General features: G+C 47.6%; 1 protein-coding gene across 2 annotated transcripts in view; it reads left to right on the top strand.

Annotated features, from left to right (window-relative positions):
• The window catches only part of LOC135375538 (allergen Arg r 1-like), a 30,637-nt gene extending 4,093 nt beyond the window's left edge, over positions 1-26,544 (top strand). The window contains exons 2-7 of one of the 2 annotated variants that reach the window (XM_064608219.1): positions 1,848-1,921; positions 13,005-13,125; positions 15,964-16,106; positions 17,333-17,397; positions 25,063-25,128; positions 26,316-26,544. In XM_064608219.1, the coding sequence (XP_064464289.1) occupies positions 1,848-1,921; positions 13,005-13,125; positions 15,964-16,106; positions 17,333-17,397; positions 25,063-25,128; positions 26,316-26,464 (618 nt within the window). In that variant the 3' untranslated portion in view covers positions 26,465-26,544. Of the gene's footprint in view, positions 1-1,847; positions 1,922-10,333; positions 10,522-13,004; positions 13,126-15,963; positions 16,107-17,332; positions 17,398-25,062; positions 25,129-26,315 lie in introns of those variants that run through there. The other variant, XM_064608221.1, reaches the window with a different exon arrangement.
• Positions 26,545-26,844: the final 300 nt, after the last annotated feature.

Here is a 26,844-nt window from a genome sequence, read left to right as displayed (position 1 = left end):
CACCCCATGCTTTCTCACATTTTACTAAAAGTATCTCTGTACAATCCTCTCCCAATTGCGCAATCCCTGCAATGTGAGAGTGTCACTCCCGCTGGTTGGGACATTCCCTGCTCTCCATCCTCGTCATCAGTTTTCTCAGGGTCACTGTCATTTTCTGCAGCCGTTGCTTCGCTCTCCTCTGTTGGCTCGGGCAAATTATAAGCAAGGCACATATTATGGAGAACAGCACATGCCGTAATAATGTTGCATGCATGATCCGGCGCAAAGTGCAGCGCGTGGTAACGTTGCAAACATCGAAATCGCATCTTGTGCACATCAAAGCACCGCTCAATTCTTACTTTGGTGCTGCTGTAAAGAGCCTTATTAAAAGCTTCCTCCTTTTCTCTTGCAGGACTCCGACAAGGGGTCATGAAGGGGGGGGGATATATTTATTAGACGAAAAGGAAAAAAAAAACGGGGGAAAGGTCAGCCAAACGAGATGTCGGCATGCTCATGAAGGGCTCCGTTGCTCTGGCAACGGTGACGAGCTGCAACCGCCGGAGAACGCCAACAACGCGCCAACACAGTGCATGTCACTAACAGCGCTAAAATGATAGCAATAAGACGAGAACCCACAAATAGAGCTATTTCTGTGGGTTTCGCTTTCTTGTTGTTGTTGCTTTTAGTAGGGAGCATTTTTTGTATTTTTAGATTTTAGATTAGATTAGATTTTGTATTTAGATATCACAGTATTTTTGTGATATTTTTGTTTGGAGTCAAAGCTGAGTACTTGATGGGAAAGTACTGCAAAAAAGTACCTAGAGTAGACTACCGATTTGAAATGTACTTAGACTAAAGTAAAAGTTATCGGAAATGTACTTGAAGCACTACTTGAGTACTTCACGTTCACATAATCCCCTCCACACTCTAACAAAGCAGCCATTCACTCCGGCCGTAAAACCCCGTACGGAACCTTTCTTCCCTCCGGGCTGTTGACCCACAATTCGCATGAACCTTTAAACACGTCACACCTAACCCTTTAAATACCATGCCAATGATGAGGACGGTGCCCAGAAGAAGAACAGTCTCTGTTCGAAATATCGGCGGCTTCTGTCCTGAGGCAATTCCTTCCTACATTCTACCGGTTCGCTGGATTTCTACCCATCTACTTGAGTACTTGGTATTTTAACTACTTCATCATAGCACTTGTCTGCATTTTTCCACGACTGCAGCTGCTCTTCGGCAACGTCCCTGACCTTATCCCCTGACCTTTCCAGTCGCATCAAAACTCCATGACAATTCATGTTGTCCCAGATTTCTTCCTTCTTTTTTTTTTTTCAAGTCTGTAGACACCCTGAGAGAGAGGCCCTAGAGGTCCACTGAAGCAAAAGAAGGAGAAGAAAACAAAGTAAAACGATGTAATGACTTGCCATAGAGAGCCATTTTTCTTGGAATGAAGCTGAAATTACTGGACGACGTTTATTAGAAACTGATCGAGGTGTATTGTTCATTGTTTATCTTGCTCTGTCGGTTTCGTTCCAGAAATGATTTATCCTTCGCAGAAATAGTTTGAAACATGACAATCAAGGGCGATTGTCAACACGTTCATTGCGTGGGTATGGAGCCGGCTGCTGCAAGTTAATGGCAAGAATTCGCTTCTGGGAAAAAAATTTTGAGGACAGGATCCCATTGTCGTGTTCTGATGTAATATGTTTTCACGAAATCTGTCGTAATGCTCGTTAGGATGACGGAACTTTTGGAAATGCGGCTTGAACTCTGGGAAGCAATGGTGAAATACTGTAATCTATATGTCACAGGTAAGACAAAGAATTAGTGCTTTGTGGCTGACGAACGTGTTCGGTTTTCAGTCGGCACAAAAATATATAACCAGCATTGCATCGACTGGGAGTGACGAAGAGCAACTGTGTCATCGATATTCAAGGTATGAATTGAATTTCATCTATTCGTTTTCTTCTGGCGCGCATGTTGTGCATTTCGCTGCAAGTGGATCAAAGCGAGAGTAAATTCTGTACGAATAACGAACAATGAGTGCCATAGTCTAAAAAGCAAAAAAAAAAAAAAAATATTAGCTATATATACAGGGTGTCCCAGTAAACGTGTCACTGAATTATAATAAAAAAAAACTACACCACCTAGAGTCATGCGGTCAACGGCATTTTGTTCTTACTGGGTTTTTGCCACCTTCTGATGTGAATGTCGTGTAACATAAGTTTAAGTATGTAAATTTTTGCGAGCTTAAGTCGGAAATTTGCCAAGTAAAGGTCACTTTTTTACCCCACCAATGTGAAGAGCGTGTCAAATTTACTAAAACTAATAATAATAATTGACAGGGATATTCAGGAGCTATCCCATCGGAAAAAATAGCCGAACATCATGCTCTACGGAGCTCCCACAGGATAGCGCACAATGAATTTTTCAGCGCAACCTTTGTCAGTCCGACGAAAGGAGGTCGGAAACCCTGCCCACCCCAGCATCGCAGAAAGAGGTAACACAGGCATGGCTCATCGCGTCGGTAGCAGCTCCTATCCTCCAAACGCCCATTTCCACCGACGTCCCAAATCAACCAAATGCTCATTTCCTCCGAAAAAATATTCGGAGCTTGTGGGCTTTCGGTTGATCTGGGCACGCGGTTGGCGGTGACCCCATATCCCCCAAATGCTCTTTTCGTCCGAGCGTCCAGAACCACCACCAGCTCCGGTGGCGCAGCGGTAACGCGTGCGCTTGGAGACTGGGAGGTCCGCGGTTCGAATCCGCGGGCCGGCTGTGCCGTCTGGGGTTTTTCCTGGGTTTCCCTCAGATGTGTAATAGGCGTATGCCGGCACAGTTCCCCTAAAGTCGGCCCATGGACGCAGTTCACCCTTTCCTCTCCTCCTCTCCACCACCTTTCCCTTCCCGAGAAACATGCCGCCTAATCAGGCCTCTCGGTTCCTCCCAACGACACTCCTCCCCCTCGAACCACCGAAAGCGGGGTACTTGAAAGGACACGCTTCCCCCGTTTAAGAGGGGATACCAGCTCCAAAGGCCCCATGTATTTTCTATGGAACACGTTTCGTCCTTAATCTCGGCTAATATTCGACGGATTTTCACCCGGTTTGTTTTGTACGATAGCTTGTCCAATGGTGCATTTGAGCTTCAGAACCGATTTTTTATTTTCGCTCTTGACATTTTTCTAGGCGTTGCGAAAGCACGGGAAAAATTGAATGCAACTTTGAAGCGCTCTTGTTAAAAAGTAAGAAGAAAAACGAAAAATCCGTATTGAAACTCGGATGCAGAATTCTTTCCAGAGTATTTTGATACCATACTCATTGAAATCCGCTCACCCGTTATAGAGATTAAGGGCAAAATGCAGATGTACCGAGAGCCGTGGGAGATGGTCCTGTCTTCCCCCTGCATAGTAGCGCCATGCAGCGGATTAGAAGGGAGAAGTACCACTCCGCGTGAGGAAGCTCCCGTATTCCAAACCCATATCCTTCCTTCTCGTGGTGTGAGTCAGAAGGGACCAGAAGCCCATTGTAGGAGGCCCACTTGGTGCCTTCAAAGCGGATTAACTGATGGCCAAGGTAGATAATACCCGCCCTCGGTAGGCTTGCCAAGTGAAAACGGGTAGCAGCCTTTTTGTCGGGGACGTCTCCATCCACCAAGGAAACGAAAGGGAGCACACATGTTATATTACCAATTTCGCTTTTGGTAGCGGAAAAGACAAAATATAGCAGATGAAAAACAGAAAGCATAAAAGGTTATTTAGAGATTCCCGTAAATATTCCAATAATCCGTGCGTTGTCAGGAACCAAAGGTGGAAGAGGGGCATTGTAGCGACGTGAACGTTGTCAGGAATGCTTGTTCAATAAATACCGATAAATGTATGACACATGGCACTGCCTCATAACAGAGAACCATGTCCATTTTTATCGAATGATTTCTTGTTATCTCTCGGCGGAAAGTTGTATGCGAACGTTTCACGAGTATTTGTACGAATTAGAAGCGTATGTGTATGGCTCAAGATGAAAGTTTCGATGAAGGTTAAAGCATCAAGTTTAAGATCAAGGTAGAACGGCAACAGAAGATGGTTTTGTGACAAATTTACAAATTTGTGACAAATGTCACGTCAGGAAACGTGTCACATGACTCTATAAGAAAATGACTCTACGGGGAAATTTTGGATTAAAGGCTTTCCTCCGGCACATTGGTTTGCCACCGTTGAAAAAATATTTGTGTTCATATTCAACTGAAGTAAATTTGATTTCTTGAATTGAACTTTGCCCAGTCAACCTTTTTCTAAAGCGTCGGCCGCGACAGCCCACGTAGAGGCCAAGGAGGAGACACAAGAGGTCGCGTCGCGTGGCTCTCCTTTACACAGCGTTCTTTTACGCAAAGGTTATAACACAGAGGTGAACGCCACATTCCCAGAATACCAAAAGACTTTGACCTGTCTTGTTATCTCCTTTCTACTGTTTTGTGCATACGGTCAGCCACGTTCTCCCCTGGAACGGTGAACGATCCCGTGACGGATCTAGGTCGGTGGTCAAGTGCCGGGAGTGCTTTTACATTCACAATGTGGGGGAATTTGACCGAAATTTAGGCTGCCGATTCCACACTTCTGCTACCTCTCGTTGCGGAAAGTTCTCCAATTCGAAGGATGGTCCGAAGTTATGTCGTTGGTGCCCGTAAGCGAAGAACGATAGCGCAGTTGACTTCACTTCGACGTGCGAGAGCTCAGCGGAAGACGAATACTGAAGCACCAGGTCGACATGTTGACGTATCTTGCGAGGAGGACAGTTTTGATCCAACCAGCAGCAACGTGGAGCACGATTCTTCAACTGAGTCTGGAGAGAAGACGCCATTCGGATTGACCAGGAGCCTGTCAAGTTCTTTTTTAGAAGTGTGCAGATCGACGTGCACGGTGATGTGTGAAGAGGAAAATAAAATGCGGGGGGAAAGCAACAAAATTGACAGACAAAAATATATTCCAGTATGTCTAGCGGTATCACATCTCGGGAGCCCCATGACTGTACAGGCCGCATTGTTGCAAGACACAATGAAGTAAATTCACCAAAACTGACGCACAGCGACTACCTAGGCAAAGAAATGCTATGTGTGAATAGTCATTTTAAAATGGAAATGAATACGAATAAATTAAGTGACTCGTTGAATAACCGTAATTGGATACATATACAACATATATTGGAGTACAAACATGTACGGTACGTATACAGGGTGTCCCAGAAAACGTGTAATTGAATTATAATAAAAAAACTACGCCACCTACAATCATGCGGTCAACGGCATTTGTTTTTATTAGGTTTTTGCTACTTCATAATGTGAATGTCATGTACTCCGAGTTTAATTATGTAAATATTTGCGAATTGAACTCGGAAATTTGCCAAGTAAAGGTCACTTTTTTACCCCACCAATATGAAGAGCGTGCCGAATTCACTCAAATTCATGATAATTGACAGTGATATTCACGAGCTATCCCATCGGAAAAAATAGCCGAATATCATGCTTTTTGGAGCATCGGACCATAACGCGCGATGACTTTTTGAGCGCAATCGCTGTCAATCCGACGAAAGGAGGTTCCGAAGCCAGCCCACAGAGTGATAGTAGAAAAAGTAACAGGTCCTAAAATTGGGAGAGGGAAAGTATTATCCAAGCGAAAGTCGGACGTGATAAGCCGTGCCTGTTTTATCTCTTTCTGCGATGTCGGGGAGGGCTGGGTTTCCAACCTCCTTTCGTCGGATTGACAAAGATTGCGCTGAAAAATTCATTGTGCGCTATTCTGTGCGACCTCCGTAGAGCATGATGTTCGGCTATTTTTTCCGATGGGATAGCTCCTGAATATCCCTGTCAATTATCATCCACTTGACAAAATTAGGCACGCTCTTCACATTGGTGGGATAGAAGAGTGACCTTTGCTAGGCAAATTTCCGACTTAAGGTCGCAAAAATGTACATAATTAAACTTACGTTACACGACATTCACAACAGGAGGTGGCAAAAACCCAGCAAGAACAAATGCCATTGACCGCATGACTCTAGGTGGTGTAGTTCTTTTATTATAATTCAATGACACGTTTTCTGGGACACCCTGTATGTATGCGTAAGTATAACGCTTACTCTTTTTTTTTTTTTTTTTGTTCTCCATGTGCCGGGTCTCTTCAAATATATTCAGTTTAGTAGAAGCATCACTTCGATTTGGAATTCGAACATTGAATTCCATATTTGATTAGGAAATGGAATAGGATATACGGTTACTCGCTTCGGTGCTCAAAAATCCAAACATTCACACCGTCCTATATAGTAAAAAGTCAACGTCCGAAGTCAACCAGTCTACGCGTACCAAAAGTGAATTTTCCTCAGGGGACATTTTTTCCGGGGACGTTTCTTCCAGGGAACATTTCTTCTGGGGACAATTTTTACTTCTCGTGAATTAATACAGCAAATAAGTTATTTCACCGAACTTCGCTTTAATAACCTGCTTTCGATCACTTAGGGGAAAGAAATGGAAACCTATGAAGGTGCCTTTCATGGGGTACATGCTCGGAGACCATCGCATGCGAAATTCATAAGTTAATTTTTATTCAATTGGTGTGAGTATGCAAATAAACGTTACGCGGCATATCTTGTAGCCGGCGCATCACTAATACCAACCCAAAAGAAATTATTTCACCAGCATGAACCGTTTTCGAGTCATTCAGTCGGGAGATTTTAGTGAGGAGCACGCTGTAAGTCAAAAGCTGCAAGACGATACACAAGTCGAACAGAGTGCGAACCAAGGAAGAAACCGCAGACACATATGTCCCACAAAGCTGCATTCCCTTCAAGAACTCCTCTTTTCTTAGGAGATTAGCCGTACATTCTTGTCGATCCGAACAAATGCAACAAGGTCACGCGTGTTGTTGGAACTACATGCCCCAGCGGCGTATTGCGCACTTCCTGAACAACGGTACTGGGTACGGCACCCGGCGCCTATAGCGCCATCTGGTGGCTGTCTAGACCCCGGCGCCATCTCGTGCCAAGAGTCGGCGAAACGCCGCGGCTGGTATCCCCTCTTAACAGGGAACGGAGGAAGGGTGAGCGGTTCCTAAGTGTGCGGGAATCCAATGTACAGCTCAGCTCGAAGCAAAGTAAACTTGAACGCCACTTCGACTGGCGGAGCTAAAGTCGGGAAGAGAGCAACCTTAGCGGCTCATACGAGAAATGATGCTGCTGGAGCGTCCGCCTTGCCATGAGCTGTTGTCTCAGCATTACCCTCAGCTGTGTTACCCTCATGTTTGTTTGTGCTTGCGGAGATTATGTGAAGGTGTATGTCGGCTGAATCGCACGGATGCGATGACTTTATCTCATTGATACACGCGAAGGTGGGGCATTTTCAAATTTCTGATGAAACAAATCAGGATGCACGGAGTCTAGTGGCTATTGGATTTGGTATCCACCTTTGTGTGTTAATGAGATAACAGCATCGTATCCGCGTGATATCGGTCAGCATACACCTTTACATAATCGCCTCAAACCCAAACAAACGTCGCGATGATAACCACAGTTGAAGGTAATGCCGAGTCCACATCTCTTGCCAAAGCGGATACCCTCGCAGCATAATGGCGAATTCGGGTGGTCATTTCGTGGCAACTTTTTTTCCAGATCCCGAACAGTCATGTTCGCTTGGTCGAAACAAAGCAACCTCGCATGTTCGCGTGGCGCTTTCCGAGCGCACAGAATTTGTCAAATCCACACTGCAACGGTGACGAGTGCCCTCATTGGCCCGCACGCCGAAGTTCACGTAATTTAGCAGACGACGGAACCCGAAGACCGGCGACCGCAATGCCCCTAGCTTGATCCAAATGTACGAACTCTGCCCTGGGGCTTAATCGCTTTATCGTCGTTACGGTCGTTATGAGCTAACGAGCGGCGGGAAATTCAAAAAGATGGGCACGTGACACATTGCGCGTGACGTATCCCACGTCCTTCACGTATCGCGCGAAGAGCGCGGTGCACGTGTTTTATCACGTGCCCTTCTCGACGAGTGCCCCGCCTCTCGTTAGCTCCTAACGCGTGCAAGTGATTAAGTTAAGTGATTAAGGGATGAGGCGAGCCTGATCCTGATCCTAAAACCGCTAGATCCCTGGCACTCATGTTCGGGTAGCAACTGTCACGTGATCCAGCTCGGGAGCCGACCTACGGTCACCTGAGCCTCTCTGGTGAGTTGCAGGAAGTACAGCTTGAGGCAGACTTAACTGGAACGCCGACCTAGCAATTTCCGAGTGCTAGGCCTAAACTAGGTGTTGCCCTAAAATGACCACAAGAATTCGCCATAAGTAGGACAGTCGAAACATTATTTTCCTGTATTTCTCCTAAGCGACGCTAGGTTGGCTTCTTCCCGATTCGGCCGTCGAAGTCGCGTTCCAGTTAAGTCTGCTTCGAGCTGTACTTCCTGCAACTCACCAGAGAGGCTCAGGTGACCCTAGCCGTCGAGCCGACCCTGGGTGCTGCTCATCTGGTGCTCGCAATGTTCTCTAACGTGATGTATGCGGTCCGCTGACTTCTACAGCTTCTTTTGTTCCCGTGCTTAATAATTCTCCTTAGAGATCTAGCATCTGGATCTCCGCGAGATGTAACAGATATGACTGATATAAAAAATGAGAGCTGATGCACGGAATCTATATTAAAGAAGCCTGAGCTTGGGTGGGAAGAAATGACACGACATTCGGTGCGTACAAATGAGATCGCGTTCAAGAAGTGATCTGAGCCGAGATATATTTCGAAAATGAATTTTATTCGTATGCACGTTGGCTCGCGGGAGAAGCACTATCTTCGGAAGCTCATGGAGGTCCGCGTCATGAGGCACGGAAAAAGAACATGGTGGGAATCGTATGTCCTGTGGCCGGAACATGTATAGCGGGATGGCGGAAAACACACAAACCTCAAGCGTCTTCTGATGAGATTGACAGTTCAGACGACATGTTGGTTTCATGCATTCATACTGCTTGCAAGCTTTTTCTAGGGGTTGTTTCAGACGGTTAATAGAGTGTTTTCTGAACGTCTGAACTGTATTAACAGAATGCATTAAAGAAAAGTGAAGGAGGATGCCCTTTTTGTAACCTCTTTCGGGACCTGTGCCGTTGGCGCTTTGTTACTATTCGTCTTCCACTATCATGACCTACACAGTGCCTGGGCTCCAGTCACTCATATAGAATATATCCCTCTATTCGGATCGGATCACTTCTTGAACGCGATCGACATCAACAATAGCTTTCCTTTGCAAACTTCACTTCTGAGTCAGTTGCAGGAAGTACATTGGATTCCCGCACACCCAAGAACCGCTCACCCTTCTTCTTCTCCCTGACAAACGGGGGAAGCGTGTCCCTTCAAGTATCCCGCTTTCGGTGGTTCTGGGCGTTGGGATGAAAAGATCATTTGGGGGATATGGGTCACTGCCACCCGCGTGCCCAGATCAACCGAAAGTCCAGAAGCTCCGAATATTGTTTCGGAGGAAATGAGCTTTTGGTTGATTTGGGACGTCGGTGGAAATGGGCGTTTGGAGGATAGGAGCTGCTACCATGAGGCCTAACCCATCGCGTCCGACTTTCGCTGGGACAATGCTTTCCCTCTCGCAGTTTTAGGGACTGTTACTTTTTCTACTACCACTCTGTGGGCTTGCTTCCTTGCTTAACTTCCTTTCGTCGGAGTGAGAGAGATTGCGCTAAAAAAGTCATCAGTCGTTATGGTCCGGTGCTCCGAAAAGCATGTTGTTAGGCTATTTTTTCCGATGGGATAGCTCGTGAATATCACTGTCAATTATCATGAGTTTGAGTGAGGTCAGCATGCTCTTCATATTGGTGGGGTAAAAAAGTGACCTTTACTTGGCAAATTTGTGAGTTCACTTTGCAAAAATTTACATAATTAAACTTAGGTTACATGACATGCACATCAGGAGGGGGCAAAAACCTAATAAGAACAAATGCCGTCAACCGGATGATTCTTGGTGGCGTAATTTTTAATTATAACTCAATGACACGTTTTCTGGGACACCCTGTATATACTATCCTTGGGCCACCAAGTCCAGCGAGGCAACCTAGAAAGGTTTATTATGCTACGTGTAACGTCCCGCCAGGGACTCTTCTCGGAGATTCATGCAACAAGACCGCAATGAAAGGTCTCACAATCAATATTTTACTGCACGCCAAACCCAGTACATGCATGGACAGATTCCTTTCAGATCATTCAATCTGTGTTTGTACCCCTATATCTGTTTGTCTTCTGTATTTTTTGTTTCTAATCTTTTGCAGTTTACACATGCGCACTTCTTGTTTGCTTGAATTTGGTCGTGAGTAACAAACTGGATACTCAAAGGGGCACTGAAATGCCAAAGCAACTTGTTATCCAATGAAACACCGTGTTTCAAATCGTTTAGAAGAGAGACGCAATGAAAACAGAGCCCTCTTTGGCGGCAACCAAAAGGATCCCCAGGAAGCAAAGGTTGGCGGCATCCAATGAGCTGCAGGAGAAGCGCGCACATGCCAATCGTGTGAGTGTGGATGTGGAACGGGACCGGTCGCAGTGTTCCGTACATTCGCGGCGTGATGTACATTGCTGCATTTTTCAATGCCGATTTACTGAACTGTAGCTCACAACAGTTTCAGCGGTGTCGGAGGCTGTCACCTGCCCATAGATATGGTTAGCGTTCGGTGAGGTTTAACCATGTTGTGAATATTTCGTAAACAAGTGAAATAAACATTCGATTCAGCTAGACGTATAAAGAGAGGAGGCATGATTGGTCGAACCTAGGCGCTTTCCGAATGTGAGAACGCATGTGTCTGAACAGCGTTTCGTACGACACCCGCACTCGCTCTGTACCGTACCCGCAACGGAGACAGTGGCAATGTGAACCAGGCATTAGACCGCATATGATTTATGTGCGGCCCAACGGTAAACACGACCAAGGGCGGATCTAGAAGGGGGTCAGGATGTCCTCACCCCCTCTTCTATTTCTGAATTGATATAGTGTTTAATTGACCCAAACTGTAACTACTGTGCCTGCATCCCCCTCTCAGAAAACTCCTGGATCCGCCCCTGAACAGGACCATAGGTTGCCATGGGCCTCGTGCACAAACACGGGTTCTGCCTGCAAGCGCGTTCACTTCTTGTTAATGTGGTGGTGGTGGTGATGGCGATAGGGCTTGCCGTTGTCGGCCTCACGTATGTGGGCAACGTCACGACTGACGCCCTGGGGGAATGTGCGTCCTGGGCCGACTTGGGCACTGTGCCGACATATGTCTGAAAGCGTCTGAGGAAAACCCAGGAAAAACCCCAGACAGCACAGCCGGCACCGGGATTCGAACCCGGGTACCTCCCAGTCTCGACTTGACATGGCCAGCACGCTAACCACTGAGCCACGGGAGCTGTACTATTTGGTGCACATTTTGAAAGCATCTGGACCAGTGTGATGGCGGCACGCTTTGTCGCACGAGGCTTCCCAGCATCGCTAAGATTCACAGGATTTTCGTCTCGGGGAGTTGGTGTTCCATAAGGGAGGGGGGGACACCCATACTTGCAACTGTTCTAGCTTTTCAGCCTTTCTGACAGGCAGTTTAAGGCGTGTTGCAAGATTTTTGGGGGTCTTCGAGGGATGTATGGAGTCCTGGGAAAATCTCTGCCTGACATTATCTTGCGCACGCCGATTACGTACCTCAGTTTCGGCTGCCGCGCCTGTATCTCTCGCAGTAGTGGCAGCACATCTGCGAACCCTATGCTTGTGCAAATGCTCCGCAGCAACACCGCCTGCGCTATAACTCCACGGCGTCCGCGTTCCCAGACAACGTGGCCGACATCAAGTAAGACGCGCTGTGGAGACACCCAGGAACTAGCGGCATGCTGAGCGGGCTAAAGCGTCTGCTCGTTGGTGGTAGCCAAGATCGTCGGGAAGAACAGGAGGTGGTGGGTTCGAGCCCTACCACCAGTTCTGCTGTCTAAGCTTTTCCGGCAGTCTTTCCAGACGAATGTCGGCAAAGTTCCCCCTGAAGTCTGCAGCACCAACGCCCTGTCCTCCATTCCTTCCTGCTGTCCTCTCCCCATCTGTCCTCGTTTGTATGCTGTTTGCTTCGTGGCGCTAATAAAAAATCAACACACACACACACACATATAATGAGACGATGATGAGATGGGGCTGATGCCGGACAGCAGGAAAGGCGCTGCTTCCAATGCTATTTGTAGATAGTGAGAGATGATGATGGAGATGAGGATCCAGGTGATCAAAGAAGGGTGGAGAGGCCTGTTGATGACAGGCAATTCCAAAGGTAACGGAGACTTTGGTGCATATGAACGCTACTGGAGCAGGGGACCCGGCACCTTGGCTATGGTGAAGAGACGGTGGCTGCAGCTAGGATCTCACGCCCCCACTGATAGACAGGGCACTTCATAGGTAGGTGGTGGAGGTTAGCGCGCACATTGCACAAAGGTCCGATGGCGCACAGCCAAGGCGCTGCCTCATAAGTGGGGTAAATGCAACATTCAGCCGCATATGGTGAAGAAGAGATGCGTAGTGTCGCGGAAGGCGATGAGGAAGTGACGGAGAGAGAGAGACGGATCCACTGCGTGGAGCAGAGAGTAGGGTGTCATGTCATGCAGCCACTGTGATCTCGTCTTGTCTGCAGAGTTAGAACAAGGGAAGGAATACATACCCAATGCTGGTGGTGATGTGGGGAATAAAGTAATGAGCCCTTCACAATAAGGATCGAAGGCCTACGGCGTTCAAAAAAGAGCTTTGAGGAAATGAACAAACTAGAATTGAAAAGTACATGAACAGCAGAGCGCTTTGCATGCTTGACATAAAGCATAGTGTGTCAGCGCCACCTGCAAAAGAGAAACATTAATGTGAAACAAGATAGCAATAGACCGCATGTGTCCTAGGTATGTCCATGTATGACATATGTCTTCGTATCTTTATTAAGGCTAAATATTTTGCAATGCGCATATAAGTCAGTAATACACCGGGTGTCGATCTCTCCTCAGCCCCAAGTCGAAGATGTACCTTGTACCCGTCTTGTTCTCCGTTGTGCTTCTTGCTGCTGCGAACAGTCCCAAGAAACAGAGCGACTGTAAACCCAAGGCAAAGGACCAAGTGGCATGGCAGGTAAGGCGGCACTCTGTTAATGTGCCACAACGGACAGATGGCCAGTTCTATTGAGAGAGCAAATTCTGCCCCGTGTTGGGTGGGGTCTAAGTGTCATACACTCTAAATCTTTTCACACCTTTAAAGGTGTAATAGCGTGCATGGCGCACGTCTTTTTAGGTGTAATTTTGGTAACATCATAATGGAGCACGGTTTCGCACAAATTTACTTTACTCGAGTGTTGTCTGTCCTCCAAAAATGTAGTCTTTCAACATCTCAACATTGTTCAACAGTATTGTAAACACTTGCGCGTGCTCGATTATCGATAGCGATGCATATATGCATTAGCTCGTACCGACAATATCCCAGACATAATGGACGCAAGATTTGCACTGACATTTGATCTTTAGTAATGCTTTCCGAATTTTGTAAAATATCATACCGGAGACGCAATGTTACGCAACCAGATTGAATGTGCATAGCGCACACCTTTAAAGGTGTGAAAAAGTTTACAGTGTACTCTCTAAGGGTAATACTCCCGGCTGGAAGGGTCGTACAGGTTTGCTTCGTAATGGAATGCTAGCACTCATTCAAGGTGTGTGCGATGCGCGCTCTGCCAACATCCTCTAAATAAAGAGAAAGCCTGCTTACTTGTCGACGTGACGAAAAAACTAAGAGTTAGCCAATTGGGATCGTGTTTTCAACGGCGACAGCCAATCACGAACGTGCTTTCAGCGGTCCTGGCCATGAAGACGAACCACCGTCGTCTGCGAGTAGTGATTGAACTTCCCTGCGTACTAAATGGGAAATCTCCTTAATTAAAGCTCAAAAAAGGCCCCATATCTTCCTCAAAATAGATTTTCTGGAAAACGTGCCGTGCTTTTTGTAGACATATTCAGGTCTGCAGGTTCCAAGCTATAGCTGCAATCGTTTGCGAGTTCTTGAATTCGCAGAATTGTGAATCGCAATAGCTGACAAATTCTGACTTTATATGCCCACGTAGCGAAGGAGAGAGAGGAGGCAATAAGCAGTCCTCGTGTATCTAGGTGGCGTTGGCTCTACACAGAGTGTGTGATCCCTGTGGTTTCCCGGACTTGCTTTGTCTCAGCAATAAGTTTGGGAATCGCGCCATATAATTTGAAGTGCACACAGCGGGACGCACGGCAGCCTATGGGCTCGTTTGGCTTCCCAGGGGGTGCCCTCGCTCATTGCCGTCAGTGCCACCTATAGTGGCAAGGCTAAGTTATTTCCAGCATTTATATCAGTTGTTCTGCAGCTTGGCATTGCACACATTCACTGAAGTAGCCCGTACGCGAGACAGAGTTCACGCGATGACGTGTGAAATTGAGAAGATCGTCATCTACGCTTTTTCTCCGCGCGCCACCACAAGAGAATCCAGGGGGCGCCAGTATCGCCGTGCTAACGGCGGTACTGGCGCTTCCGTGTTTCACGGAAGAGTAATATGCGTTCTGGGTCGACCAAAGGCATTTCTAGGCTACATTTGTCACGCAACCTAACACATAGGGACTACCACAAAAGTGATCCATTCACAAACGTGACTTATCCGTGATCACACACGTGAATGATCACAGCATCCAAACGAATACTGGTGAACACAACAGAGGGCGTCGTGCATTTCTCACGCTTCTAGTTTTCGGGACTAATTTCTATTGCAATGAGTGCTAACCCCTGTGGATATCGAAACTATGGTTATGATCCCGGGTAACCGGACATTGCAATGCAGTTCCGCTGGAGAGAGAAGAAGACACCAGATCAATTACTTTCCCGACCAAATAAAAAAAAGAAAAGCATTTCCAGATAAAAGGGACTCAAGGATGTCAAGGACCAGCGAGAACCATCTATGTATAAAGTTTTCATGCGTCGAACAACAACAACAACAATAAATGATGGAGGAGTGATGATGACATGGGATGTTTCCCTGTGGTGGCCACAGCCCATTGGATACCCATGCAGCGAGCACCAGCGTTCAATAGGCCTGTGTGTTGTCCACTGGCGTGTTGTCCGGGAGGACCGTGCGAACTGGGCACACTTCACAGGGAACTATGCCAACATCTGTCTTGCAGCGTCTGAAGAAAACACCGAGGCAGCGCAGCTTGTGCCGCGATTCAAACCTGTGTCACTCTAGTAGGAGCTCGCAAGGCTCTACCAACTAGTGATGTAATTGGCAGACTGGCAATATCGCCGACATAAATAAATGTAGCTCGGAAATTGGACTTATTTAGTGGCTTTGTGAAAATCTCAATTTGTGAAAGTCGTTTTTCACCGCTCGAATTCAGAGGAGCATGGCACTATCTCGAACATATATATATTTTAAGCGCTTGATGTGAACATGCCTTCGGCAGGACTGCCACGCCGAATATTTCTTTCGGGAAGCGATCATTTCATGAGAAAAAGGAGTTTTGCAAGAGTGCGCGAGGCGGGGCGATATGTCCCAGCTGTTTCTGGCATGTTGCGACGTCAGATAAACCGAACACTTTTATTGGCTGCCGATAATGACCTGCCTCCGGCGCGGGAAAGACGCGACCGATGAATTACTGTGCTTCAAACGCTGGACGAGTAACGTCATATACAACGCAAGAGAGAGAGAGAGCACCTCCTATTGGGAGGATGACGTGACATCACAGACTGACAGCCGAGGAAAACGCCGCACCAGGATTGGGTGCTGCACTCGTTTTTTTTTTTTTTTTGTGCGAATATGTGTCCCAGCGGTGTAATCCTTCTAACGTCTATTTTTTAGCCTTTCCACGCTCCTTTAAGTACTCATCCTTCTCTCTCCATTTTCTGAAAGCAGTTTCGGAAATTCTAAAATAAGTGGTTACAACGAGGACTCTCAAACAGGTGGTGAAGGCACTCGAAAAGGAGACCTTCTATCTCTTCAAGGCAACTTCAGACAAGGTGAAAAATTGCACGTATATGAAGGCAAATGAGACGAAGGATGATAATAAGACAGCGACATTGATCACCAGTACCGGATTAAGGCGGTAAGTCAAAGAAGATATATTTGGATTTTTAACATTTTCCTTAGCTAAGTACACGCCAACCCGTTGATGATACGATGGGTACAGATTTATGTTGTTCGATGGTCCCTTGTCGCAATCTTGATTTTTATGCGCTATGAGCCACACCAATCATGGGTAAGTTACTAATAAAAGCAACTAAGTTACAGTTAATGACAAAAGGGCAAGGGTGCAGGTCAGCTGGTACATAGTGAAAAAACGGAACCCGAGAAAAGGGACAGAGGAGGGATGACACGAGAGAGAACGTGTCGTGTCGTCCCTCCTCTGTCCCTTTCTCGAGTTCCGTTTTTTCACTAAGTTACAGTTAGTCTGGACAAATAGTAACGGCGTTACGGTTATAGTTGGGGGAAGGTGGGGCAAGCAATTTGCAATTGGATAAGAATTTTTTATTGTTCGTGCTTTTCAAAAAAAAAAAAAAAAACACTGGCCATAAGCACGTTCTCATGGGTCTAGAGATTCTGACCTGTACATGAAGAACGGACGTCGCCGGTCTAAAATAAGCACGGAACAAGAAATTAAAAAAATGTAGATTGTCTCATCTTGCCGCAACCGCTGTCTTTCATGGTGAAAATTTAGAAAAGCGTTCATATCGTATTAGACGGGTAATGCCCCTGCTGCTTACCCGCACCTCATACTAACTGCAGTTAAGAGGCAAAACACACTTAAACGTATACATCTTTATTGCTCCCTTAGTGTAGATGTGCACCCAATTCACACCCATCTATTAGAGCATCGTCCTCGAAAGTGTGTAATGTACACACACACCGTGCTTGCCATTCTGAGAAACTACTGAGAAGGTTTGTGTGATACGTACCCCCAGTGTGTTTTCAGTTTACAAGGTTTAGGTGTACAATTACACGTATGTGTAATTACGTACAATTACACGTATGTGATCCTCGTGTGCTCTCCATGTGTCACAAGGGCTCCCTGCATGTGTCGCTGGTTCCCTTCATTCTGTCATTTCGGACAGAATGAATTACCAGCGACACGTGCCAAAGACATGATCGCAGGTAAGTTTAGACACATTTAGACATGATCACAGATCCACGGGAAAATTATAAGTAAAGAAAAAGTGAAATGGCAAAAAAGATAAATTTCATTCTAAATTCTACAGCGAAACTAATTGTCGTCGTGTGAGTTGTTATGCCACTTAATGAGTCCGACTGAATGATGTTCATTTGATCTTCCAGAGTTGAAGAGGTAACAACCGTCGTTGGAGACGGTAATCATCTCAAAGTCGGCAGCGTAGAATTCGGTGGGTTCTCCTAGGATCGTGTATGCGAGCCATGCTCGGGACCAGTTAATTGTACCAGGGATGGGGAAGTTACCCGACCAAACCTACCCGTTACAAGTTAAAGGGGTTGCGACAGGTCATCCCAGGTTATCCCAGATAAACATAAAGAACGGTCTTTTTTACCGATGTGAACCTGCAATGAAAGTTTTACAGCGAAGAGTGCAATAGAAGCGGAGAAAATGTGCCCCGCGGATACCGAAACTCATGCGACTCTGACATTACAGACCTCACCGCCGCCAGACGTGCAGCGCACGGGAAGTCACGTGCTTACGGTTGCCAATGCGAATGTTCGCAACTGTAAGCTCTATGACGTCCGCGCTTTGCTCGGGAGTGCGTTCGAGGGCTTGTGTCTCGCTATCTACGACACGTAGAAAGAGATGACGCCCATATAAATCATGTATAGTCAAAAATAGTTTTGAAAATGTAAAAGTTCAAAAATAAATCTCTTAAACATCAAACTTCCAAAATAGTATCTTCAATATAAATCAGTAGAAAATCCACACTGTCGAAATAAACTCCAAAAATAGGCTTTAAAATATAAGCGCTTCGAAATGAATCTTCTAAAATCCACTGTCCCCCCGAAGTCGACGGCTCTAGTTCCGCAGCGGAAAATAGTGCGGTCATCGAGCTTGTGGCTAACCTGGGTTAGAACTGTGAACGAGGATTTCGCTACACCGGAAGTAGGTTGTCTATTTGGATGTGACCCGTGGCCAGCGTTGCCAACTTAGCGGGCGGAATGTTCTCTGATTTGGCGGCTGGCGACTTTTTTGGTCGTGTGTCCTGGCCGCGGATGCTGTGAAAAGGCCGAGGATCAAAAGACCGAAAGATAACGTCGAACTGTCAAACAGTCGAAATTTCAAAATGCCCAAAGTGAGAAGGCCGAAAATAAAAAGCCCACCTTTTTTGCCAGTTTTGCCCACCTCTGTGAGGTCGACAACGGCGAGCCCTTCCGCCATCACCACCACCGCATGTTCATCGACAGCTCCTATGATGTATCTGGAGCACGACCTACTAGATCATAGCGACCATGTCATACGGACCCCTTCCCAGCGCCGCATTTGGAGGCAAGCGATGGCGCTACTCATCGGCCCGGTTACTGTTTCCTCAATTTCTACAGTACTCTGTACTTTAGCTTACCTTAGTATTTTTATACAAGCGGTGGATGTCGCACAATAGATGCTTCCTTCTAAAGTTGATTATCATCACCATTCTACGCGTTTCATAGGAACTGTTGCTGTCGTCTGCTACAGTAATTGTGCGTCCGCTTCTGCGCGTTCGAAATCCAAATTTCCGTCGTCCAATCGTGATGCATATCTCGCGGGCCGATGTGTAGCGCCCCTAGCGGATCGTGCAGACGAGCTTCTCATTGGGTTTGCCGATTATGACATGGTCGCTATAATCTTGTAGGTCGTGATATGGAGTCACCATCCGGTTAATGGTCACCCAGTTGTAGTTAAGGGAAAACATATTATGAACGTAATGCAAAACCTGTACTCACACACTAATTCGATGGCAACACTATGCACTATATACGGCACGCACAGGTACCACACTATGCAACTATATAACTATGCACACTATATACATATAAAATTCATAAGTATGTAGGCTATACCATATGTCCAAGTGTAAAGTATGAAGAGAAATAATTATACGATGTACACTATGTACAATGGGGCTTCCAATTTGAAACATGACCGTCCTGTGCACAAACTGAGGGTTGCGCTTCCCATAGCCTATCGATCCGATCGCGTCCGAGCACGAGTAGTTCTCGCTGCAGGAAGTTCGTCATATCCACGCGCAAGCGTCGCAGCAACAAGAACAATGGGGCTCGATTCCGGCGTTGTGCCACCACTTTAGAGCGCGTTGTCCACAATATGACGGCGCTACGAGCAGTCACAATAACACTAAGGCGGTCGTGCGGACGGCGACTGTCGAATGTCACAGGACAAACGACATTTGAGTGATGGCGAACAAGACCTCAAAAGATCCTCGCCGTGTGTCACTCGTAAAGCACATGATTGTCCGTTTCGACGTCTCGACAACATGGACAAGTGTTTGTCGACACAAGGTTCCACAACAAAAGATGGTCTCGTGTGGGCATGATATCTCACGCAAACCATCACATCACGCGGAGGTCCAGGGAGCCACGAGCCGACCAGCACCGACAACGACATGTTTCTCTTGCGTGTGCCCGCTATTGGACCCATTGTTCTCCACTTCTTGGCGAACCACAGCTTCCGACAGTACGCTAGGAGAAGAAGCCAGTGAATGACTTGGTAGAATACAGGACAGCTTGCGGTGATATAGGAGCTCATGGCGGCATGAAGCTTTGGAAGTGATGCAACCGATGGAGCCACTGAGTCATAGACATGCGCGACAAGAACCTGTGCGAGGCGGCCCATGCAGTAGAGCGAAACAACTCGAGCTTTTTTTACAGCGAAATTAGCGTATTTTAGTGTAAATTAGCGTATTTAGCGAAATTCTATACGTCGCACCTGCTCGTAGCGCGTGATTCACTACATCGGAGTAGGCTTGATATTTCACGCAGCAGTCAGTTCACGGACGTCCATAACAATCAATTACGGCGCAGCAAGTCAATTCTGGTTCCGGTCCAGCATCCTACTTCCCTTTTAGCAATGGCCGCTCTTACAGAAAAGCTGCAGAAGCATATCTCCAAGTACAACGACTTTCGCTCGTGAGGGTCAGTTTTACCAAATGCAAGTCAATTACGGAGGAACGCACAAAAAAACAACAATTTCAGGACGGAACAGGAGGGAGAGGATTTAAGCAAAGACAAATCTTTCCGGAACGGCACCGCAAGCGGTACTGCCCCGGCGACCTTGTTATCGGCCGCGCATTCAAAGACATGGCCCACACGTGGGCGGACCGTATTATCCAGGGGCTCTTCTCCAAAATCTGAAGGACCAGCTCACTTTCGCAACCCTCCACCGCGTACGCGGAGTTGAGGGGAGACCTGAGAGGAGAAAGGAGAGGATAATGTGTATTGTCATCGAGCAGGGGAGCTACCTATGGAGGTAGGCCCCTTTACACAAACAGGAACACTAGAAGCGCACTATGCTGAAAGGCAGGATAACAACGCTCCTAAGGAAGATTGCTGTTTGTACGGGCCATACTATGCGAACAATGATATACGGGAGAGTCGCGACGGAGGACAGTACAAGTCTAGGAAACTGGCTAGAACAGAATGTGCCCCTCACCGTGATCATAGTGGAAGATGCGAGTGGAGCGAAGCCAGCGGCGGGAGCACTCTATGCGGAGCACTGTGTGTTCCCTGGTGATCAGCGCGCGTAGTCAATCCAGTACGAACTGCCTGAAACAGACCTAAACTCCCGCAGTCGGGGCCACCGAAGGCTAACCGGCACCGGCGTATCCAAATTTGGACATTTATTTTCGCAATCAGACATGTCAAATGCTTCCGATCCCTTGCTACAGCCGGCAACGGTTCCATGAACCTTACAGTGGTCCATTCGACACTTGGAAGATCAAAAACAACCGCCACTCTGTTCCACAGGAGCAGCGGAATCTGACACTGAAGGAAGCAGTGCTCTGGCGACTCCGAGATGCCACAAGACGGGCAGTGATCCGTGCGCCAGATATGGAAACGGTGTAAACGTTCACGGAGCGGCAGGACACCATGAGCCAGCTTCCGCTGGAGACTCGCCCGACGAGCGTCCAACCAGCCAGCCGTGATACGTCGCCAGGCGCTCCCGGAAGCACCACCCACGGCACCAGGCAGGAAGGGAACCAGCAACGCTTCCATGAGTGCAGCGTAGAAATCCCTGGCTTCCCAAAGAGATATGTCAGCGTCTGGGGACATCTCGCGTACGCCTCTGACGGCAGCTATGCAAGCTGTGAAAAGGGAGAAGGTACTTCTGATTTCAGACGGCTGTCAGTGATATTGGTGAACCACCGCACGGCATGACCGAGGAAATAGTGCACCAAAGCGCACGCTGGATGATCAGGACTATGAAGCGCCTCAAAGGGAGCACGGATCTGCAGTGCTGGACATCGCTCCCCCAACGCACGCCCAACCCGCCCCATCACGCGTGAGATACAGCCGTGACCTCCTGACCCATTCAACAGAACCAGCCCACAGGAAACGGAACGCGTTGTGAGTTATGGCGACTCGAATGACTGCAGGTGGCAGACATACAGCGGCGAGGAACCACAGACGGCCGTAGTACCAAGAGGCCAGTAAGCGGGCACGGAAAGTGAGAGGAGGTCTACAGACTTGGGTTCACGGAGACCAGCCGAGGAACGTTTAAGCACTCTAGGCCAGTTTATCCACGAGATATCCCACAACCATCGAAGACAACAGTGAGGATTTTGAGTAGAGTTTTTGAGGGTACTCCATAGGAGGCAATGCGGGAAGGTTGCGCATTAATGTAGAGGGCACCGCGTTTAGAACGGTTGAGTTGTGCGCCAGACACTTTACCAAATCGTCGAAAGAGCACAGGTTCAAGGCAAGCTTCCCCTGGTAGCTTGACAGAGATATCATCTGCTTATGTGAAAACAGGAGGGGGCAACCACCAGGCAGTCTAAGAAGGACAGGGAGGGAGCTTAAACGAACCACGAGCGGGTTGATTGCAATAGCGTACAATACAGGAGAAAGGGGACAGCCCCGCCGTACACCGCGCGTAATCTCAATTGGACGCGACAGACCACCAGCAACGGAGACCAGGCTTTTCGCACCAAGGTACAACACTTCCACAAAGCGAATCCACGCTTCATGAAAGCCGTAAGCTGTAAGCATGGAAAACAGATACGAATGACGCACTCTGTCAAAAGCTTTTGCCTAATCGAACGATGGTAACATCGCTGTTAACTGTCTGAGGTTTAGCCACTGGGTGACGTCACGAATGGCCATCCTGTGGAGGACCGATGACCTGCCAGGGACCGAACAGGCTTGACATGGGTGCGAGACCTTCTCCAACTGCGGCGAAACACGTAGAAGTGCATTGGCTAGAATATTGTAGTCGCAAGTCAAAAGTACGTGGGGCGATGCGCATCCGGGTCCTGCTTTCTTGACGCGTCCTTGCAGAGAAGGACAATTACACCACTCTGCATTCTGGAGCACAGCGGGGCTCGCGACAAGAATTGATTACATATACGAGTTAAACCACCGCCAATTACCCTCCAGAAACGTTTGTAGAACACGACTGGGAGGCCATCGATGCCGGGGCACTTCCCGTTCGGTATTGACGAAACAGCGGCCAAAAGTTCATTTTGCGTGAGCGGCCCTGAGTCTGCAAGCTCCATTTCTTTCACCGGGAGTGGGTACTCCGGGCTATCCGCCGGCTCGTTGGATGATGACTCTTGATAAAGGGCCGCGCAGTACTCACGCATTACAGCTCGAATGTCATCAGGTTGTGTGAGAAGTGTGCCGACAGCTGACCGGACAATGGCGATATCCGGGGCCGGGCTTCCTGCCACATAGCGCCAGAGGAGCAAGCGGGAGCAGTATGCTTCCCGACACCAGCGTTTGACGTTTCGCTGCTCTGCGAAATTGTCCCAGGAGCGTATTCGCATGGCCATCTGGTGCCTCTGCACATCCGCTATATCAGATGCAGTGTCATGGCTGCGAGAGCCAGGTTGGCGTAGAACAGCTAAGACCTGCCTGAGAGCGTCTCTAGAGTCCCGGTGTTCACGCGCGCGCCGTCTATTCCAACATCGAAAGCGATCAGCGGCTACCAGCTTCAACGTTGCCAACACTTCGTAAAACACATAACCAACAACAACATCTTTATTTTGACGTTGGAGAATGGGGAGGTTCATCTCCAGAGGCGATACTCTACCCCATTGCTGGTGGGGATGTGGGGAATAAAATAACGAGCCCCGTCACAATAACGATCGAAGTCCGATGGTGTCCAGATATGTCAAAAAAGCTTTGAGCGCAGATCGTTGCTGGGCTGGATTAGGCCAGGGACCAAGCAATTTCGACAGGGAGAAGGGGCGAGAGTCCAGCTGACGAAGAGACTCGGGGAGTGCGGTTCGGGAAGGTTGGTAGTGGGGGCAATGAAGAAGAATGTGCTCCATATCCTCCAGAGCACCACAGTGGCAGCAGGTGGGAGAGTCAACTTGTCTCAAGCGGTAACGCCACTGAGCTGTAAAGACCACATCGAGGCGCATTCGGTGGATTAATGCGGCATCTTGGCGAGAAGTGTTTCATGGCATGCGGAAAGCGAGCGTTGGATCAACTCTGCTCAACATAGATGGGGGGAGAATGTCGGTTGTCCATTGGCGGGAAGCCAGGGGTGTCACGAGGCGTCGCAGAATGGAACGGCGGTCTCCTCTCAGCAGAACAATACTGCAGACGTCAGCACATAACAAGCTGTGCACGCAGCAGCGGGATTTCCGCCCTATGCAGTGTGACAGGAGTATGTTTTCACGGTGCGTGGCACAGATATCATGCATGCACAGTTTTACGCAGAGCGATATTCGCAGAAGTCTCGCTGGCTGTAGCCGGAGAGTAGACGTTAAGAAGGCGAAGTTTTTTTTTTTTTTGCCAAATAAAGAGGTCGAAGCGGGCCACACGTCCGTCATAGCGCACAAAACTATGTCGCAGGAAAGCACAGTTCAGTACAGTTCCACAACACCCTTAGCTAAAATATCATCGAATATTTTGCGTCTCTGAAAATCTTGCCATGTCCGCGTAGCAACTAAATTGGGTCTCTTGCAGCAAAAGTACGTCGCAAAGCCACCGCGTAACAACGTAATATAACTAGTCATTCGGTAAACATCACAGTAGCGTGTCAACGCTGCAAAGATCATGGAACAAGAACACTGCTTGCTTCCGCGCGCGATATGCACGGTTGTTCACGTGAGGAGTGCTGACCGATGCGATATCTGTTTTATACCGGTTCCCGAGCGGGAGAAAATGAACCGGCACAAAATTAAGTGGAACGAACATGAGAATGAACGAAAACACAGACGGAAAAATGAAGGAACCCGGCAAATGGCAGCCGAAACGTACACAGTTCCTGTGACTAACACGGTGTGGCAGCACTAATGGTGGCGCTCATTCCTTGAATCGCCTTTTTGTGCGTACACGGCGCGTGAGCAGAGGGAAAAGAAAAGCTGAGGGGTTTTTTCACGTCACGCGGGGGCGGTGCTAGACGGCGCGGATGCTTTGCCGGACAGGTTTCCATAAATACGTTTGCGCACAGGTTACACACCGCAGAGAGCAATTGTTGTTGTTCTTTAAAGGCGGTGTCCGCGCAAAAAAGAAACAACGGATTTAAACTGGAGGTGCGATCTGAACAGTGGTTGTCTGGTGTTACATGCAACCGGAATATTTAATTTTGAAACAGTCTGAAACATTAGGAAATTAATTTAATCGTATTTTGCAGCCCGTTGAATTCAGGTAGCAGTGTGCAGACTCACATCACTGGAATCGACTATGAAGGCCCATAATTAGTCACCTTTCCTTTCTTTTTCTTAATAAACATGTCCCCCCCCCCCCCCCCCCATATTTAGTCGGAATATTCGGCATTTGCATCTAACGAAAGAATATCCAACGAGTGTTCTTCTGCATTTTCTCGAAAGTGCCGAAAACCACAGGCCCCGTGAATTCATGCTGTGTACATACAATCTTTCTTACAGGCTCCCTTCCCGTATGGTACACCGACAACTCGACCTGTAGCGTGCTCGTCGCACCGGATGAAAAGAGTAAGTGCCTCATTGAAACCAGTGTCTTTTTGTTTAAAATGCCTTCAGACTTGAAACAAAACCGTATGCGCGCTGGATGCTTTCTGTGTTGTTCGATATAAATTTTTGTAAGAAAGTCTGAGTGTAGAACAAGCGCCCCATTTGCAGGTGGGTAATACGGCCAGACGAACATTCTATGGAAGAGAGTATGCACTAAATCACTAATTACCTATACATGGCAAAAGGCCTGTTCCGACATGCAGCGATTTGCTATATAGCGCTAGAAAATCGCGCTATATTTTCCTCCTCGCCGTACTCCAAACCGCTAAAGATTAGCGCTAGCCGGAGTTGAGCTCGTGTCAACTTTTTCAGCGCTAATAGGAGTACTGCATTCCTGTTGGCCAATGAGGAGGCCCTTCAGCGATGACGTCGCCGATGTCGTGGAGTTGGTTCGCTTCCGCATTTCACGACATAGCGACCGGATTGGAACCGGCGTGTCTGTCACCCAAAATGTCTGCTAATTCCTCGTTCACTCAGTTGGTGGAACTGTTCGTTCGCATGCTGTCCAACTCCGGAGACGTCAGGATGGGAGCGAACGGAAACGACCACCGAACTTACGCTAAACTATGGCGCTAGCGTCGCTTTGCAAGAGGGAACCGTACGATAACAGTGAGCTCTGTTTCTGCGCGCTGATCTGTAGCGCTATACTAGCGGGCTTCTACATATCGGAACAGGACTTCCGTTAAGACTGGCCGCGTAACACTACGCTGCGGCATAGAATGCTGCAGTAGTTGATGAATTAGATTTCGTTTCCTTCTTATGTTAAACAGGACTGTAACCGCATGCTCTACTGCCGTGACCATGTTTCCTCGAGTCATGCGAGGAAACGTGAAGTCACTACACCACCCACATTGAGGCTTGCGCAGTGAGTCTTGCATATTGGCGGAAACATCGAATTAAAATTTAATCCATGAATTTTTCATAATTAGTCGCCCAATAGGATACGGGCTTTTTCCCACAGGAAATCGACTTGGCCGCGTAACCTGTACGAAAATGGGCTTAAGTGGATCAAAAATAAACTTGAATAACGTGAATTACTGATGAATAGTTTTAGATGAGCTAGATCATTAGTACTTTAGCGTTGCAAATTAAGGGAATTGTTAGTTAATATTATACATTATTGCGTTTTCTATCTGTGCATATCGAAGATGTCCTCCTGTGGGTCGCTGGCAGCACCGCAGCAAACGCGACTTTTGATGAGTGCTGCAAGAAAGTCTTCAAAAGGGAAGCGAAGAAAGCGAACCAGACCATACACCACAAGTTCTCCAAGGCGTGCCTCAAAAAAAAGTCTCCGTGAAGTAACAGCGTTTTGCCAAACAGTTTCCTACCCGGATCCTACTATGTGAAGTAAAATAAACAATGTAATTGTGAAGAGCACATGATCACTTTCTACCACGCAAATAAATAAATAAATGGATGTATGGACGGACGGACCTTTGTCACGCGGGCAGCAGCGTGCAAAGTTCACTTGAACACTACATGAACACGCGAAGTGGGAAGAGAGAAACAACGCCTTCTGAACGAGAGTTTCCCCCTCTAACTCTAAATAGATGACCAAAACACCATCCGCCGTTATTTCCACTAAGCACCACCAGGGTCCAGGGGTCGAAATTGCTTTCAAGTTAATTATGATGCGAGCTATACACGCCTGCGAAAGTTCACAGCCGGGTAACAGGA

Source organism: Ornithodoros turicata, chromosome 1 (assembly GCF_037126465.1).
Source record: "Ornithodoros turicata isolate Travis chromosome 1, ASM3712646v1, whole genome shotgun sequence".
Classification (NCBI taxonomy): domain Eukaryota; kingdom Metazoa; phylum Arthropoda; class Arachnida; order Ixodida; family Argasidae; genus Ornithodoros; species Ornithodoros turicata.
This window is presented reverse-complemented; position numbering and strand designations above follow the sequence as displayed.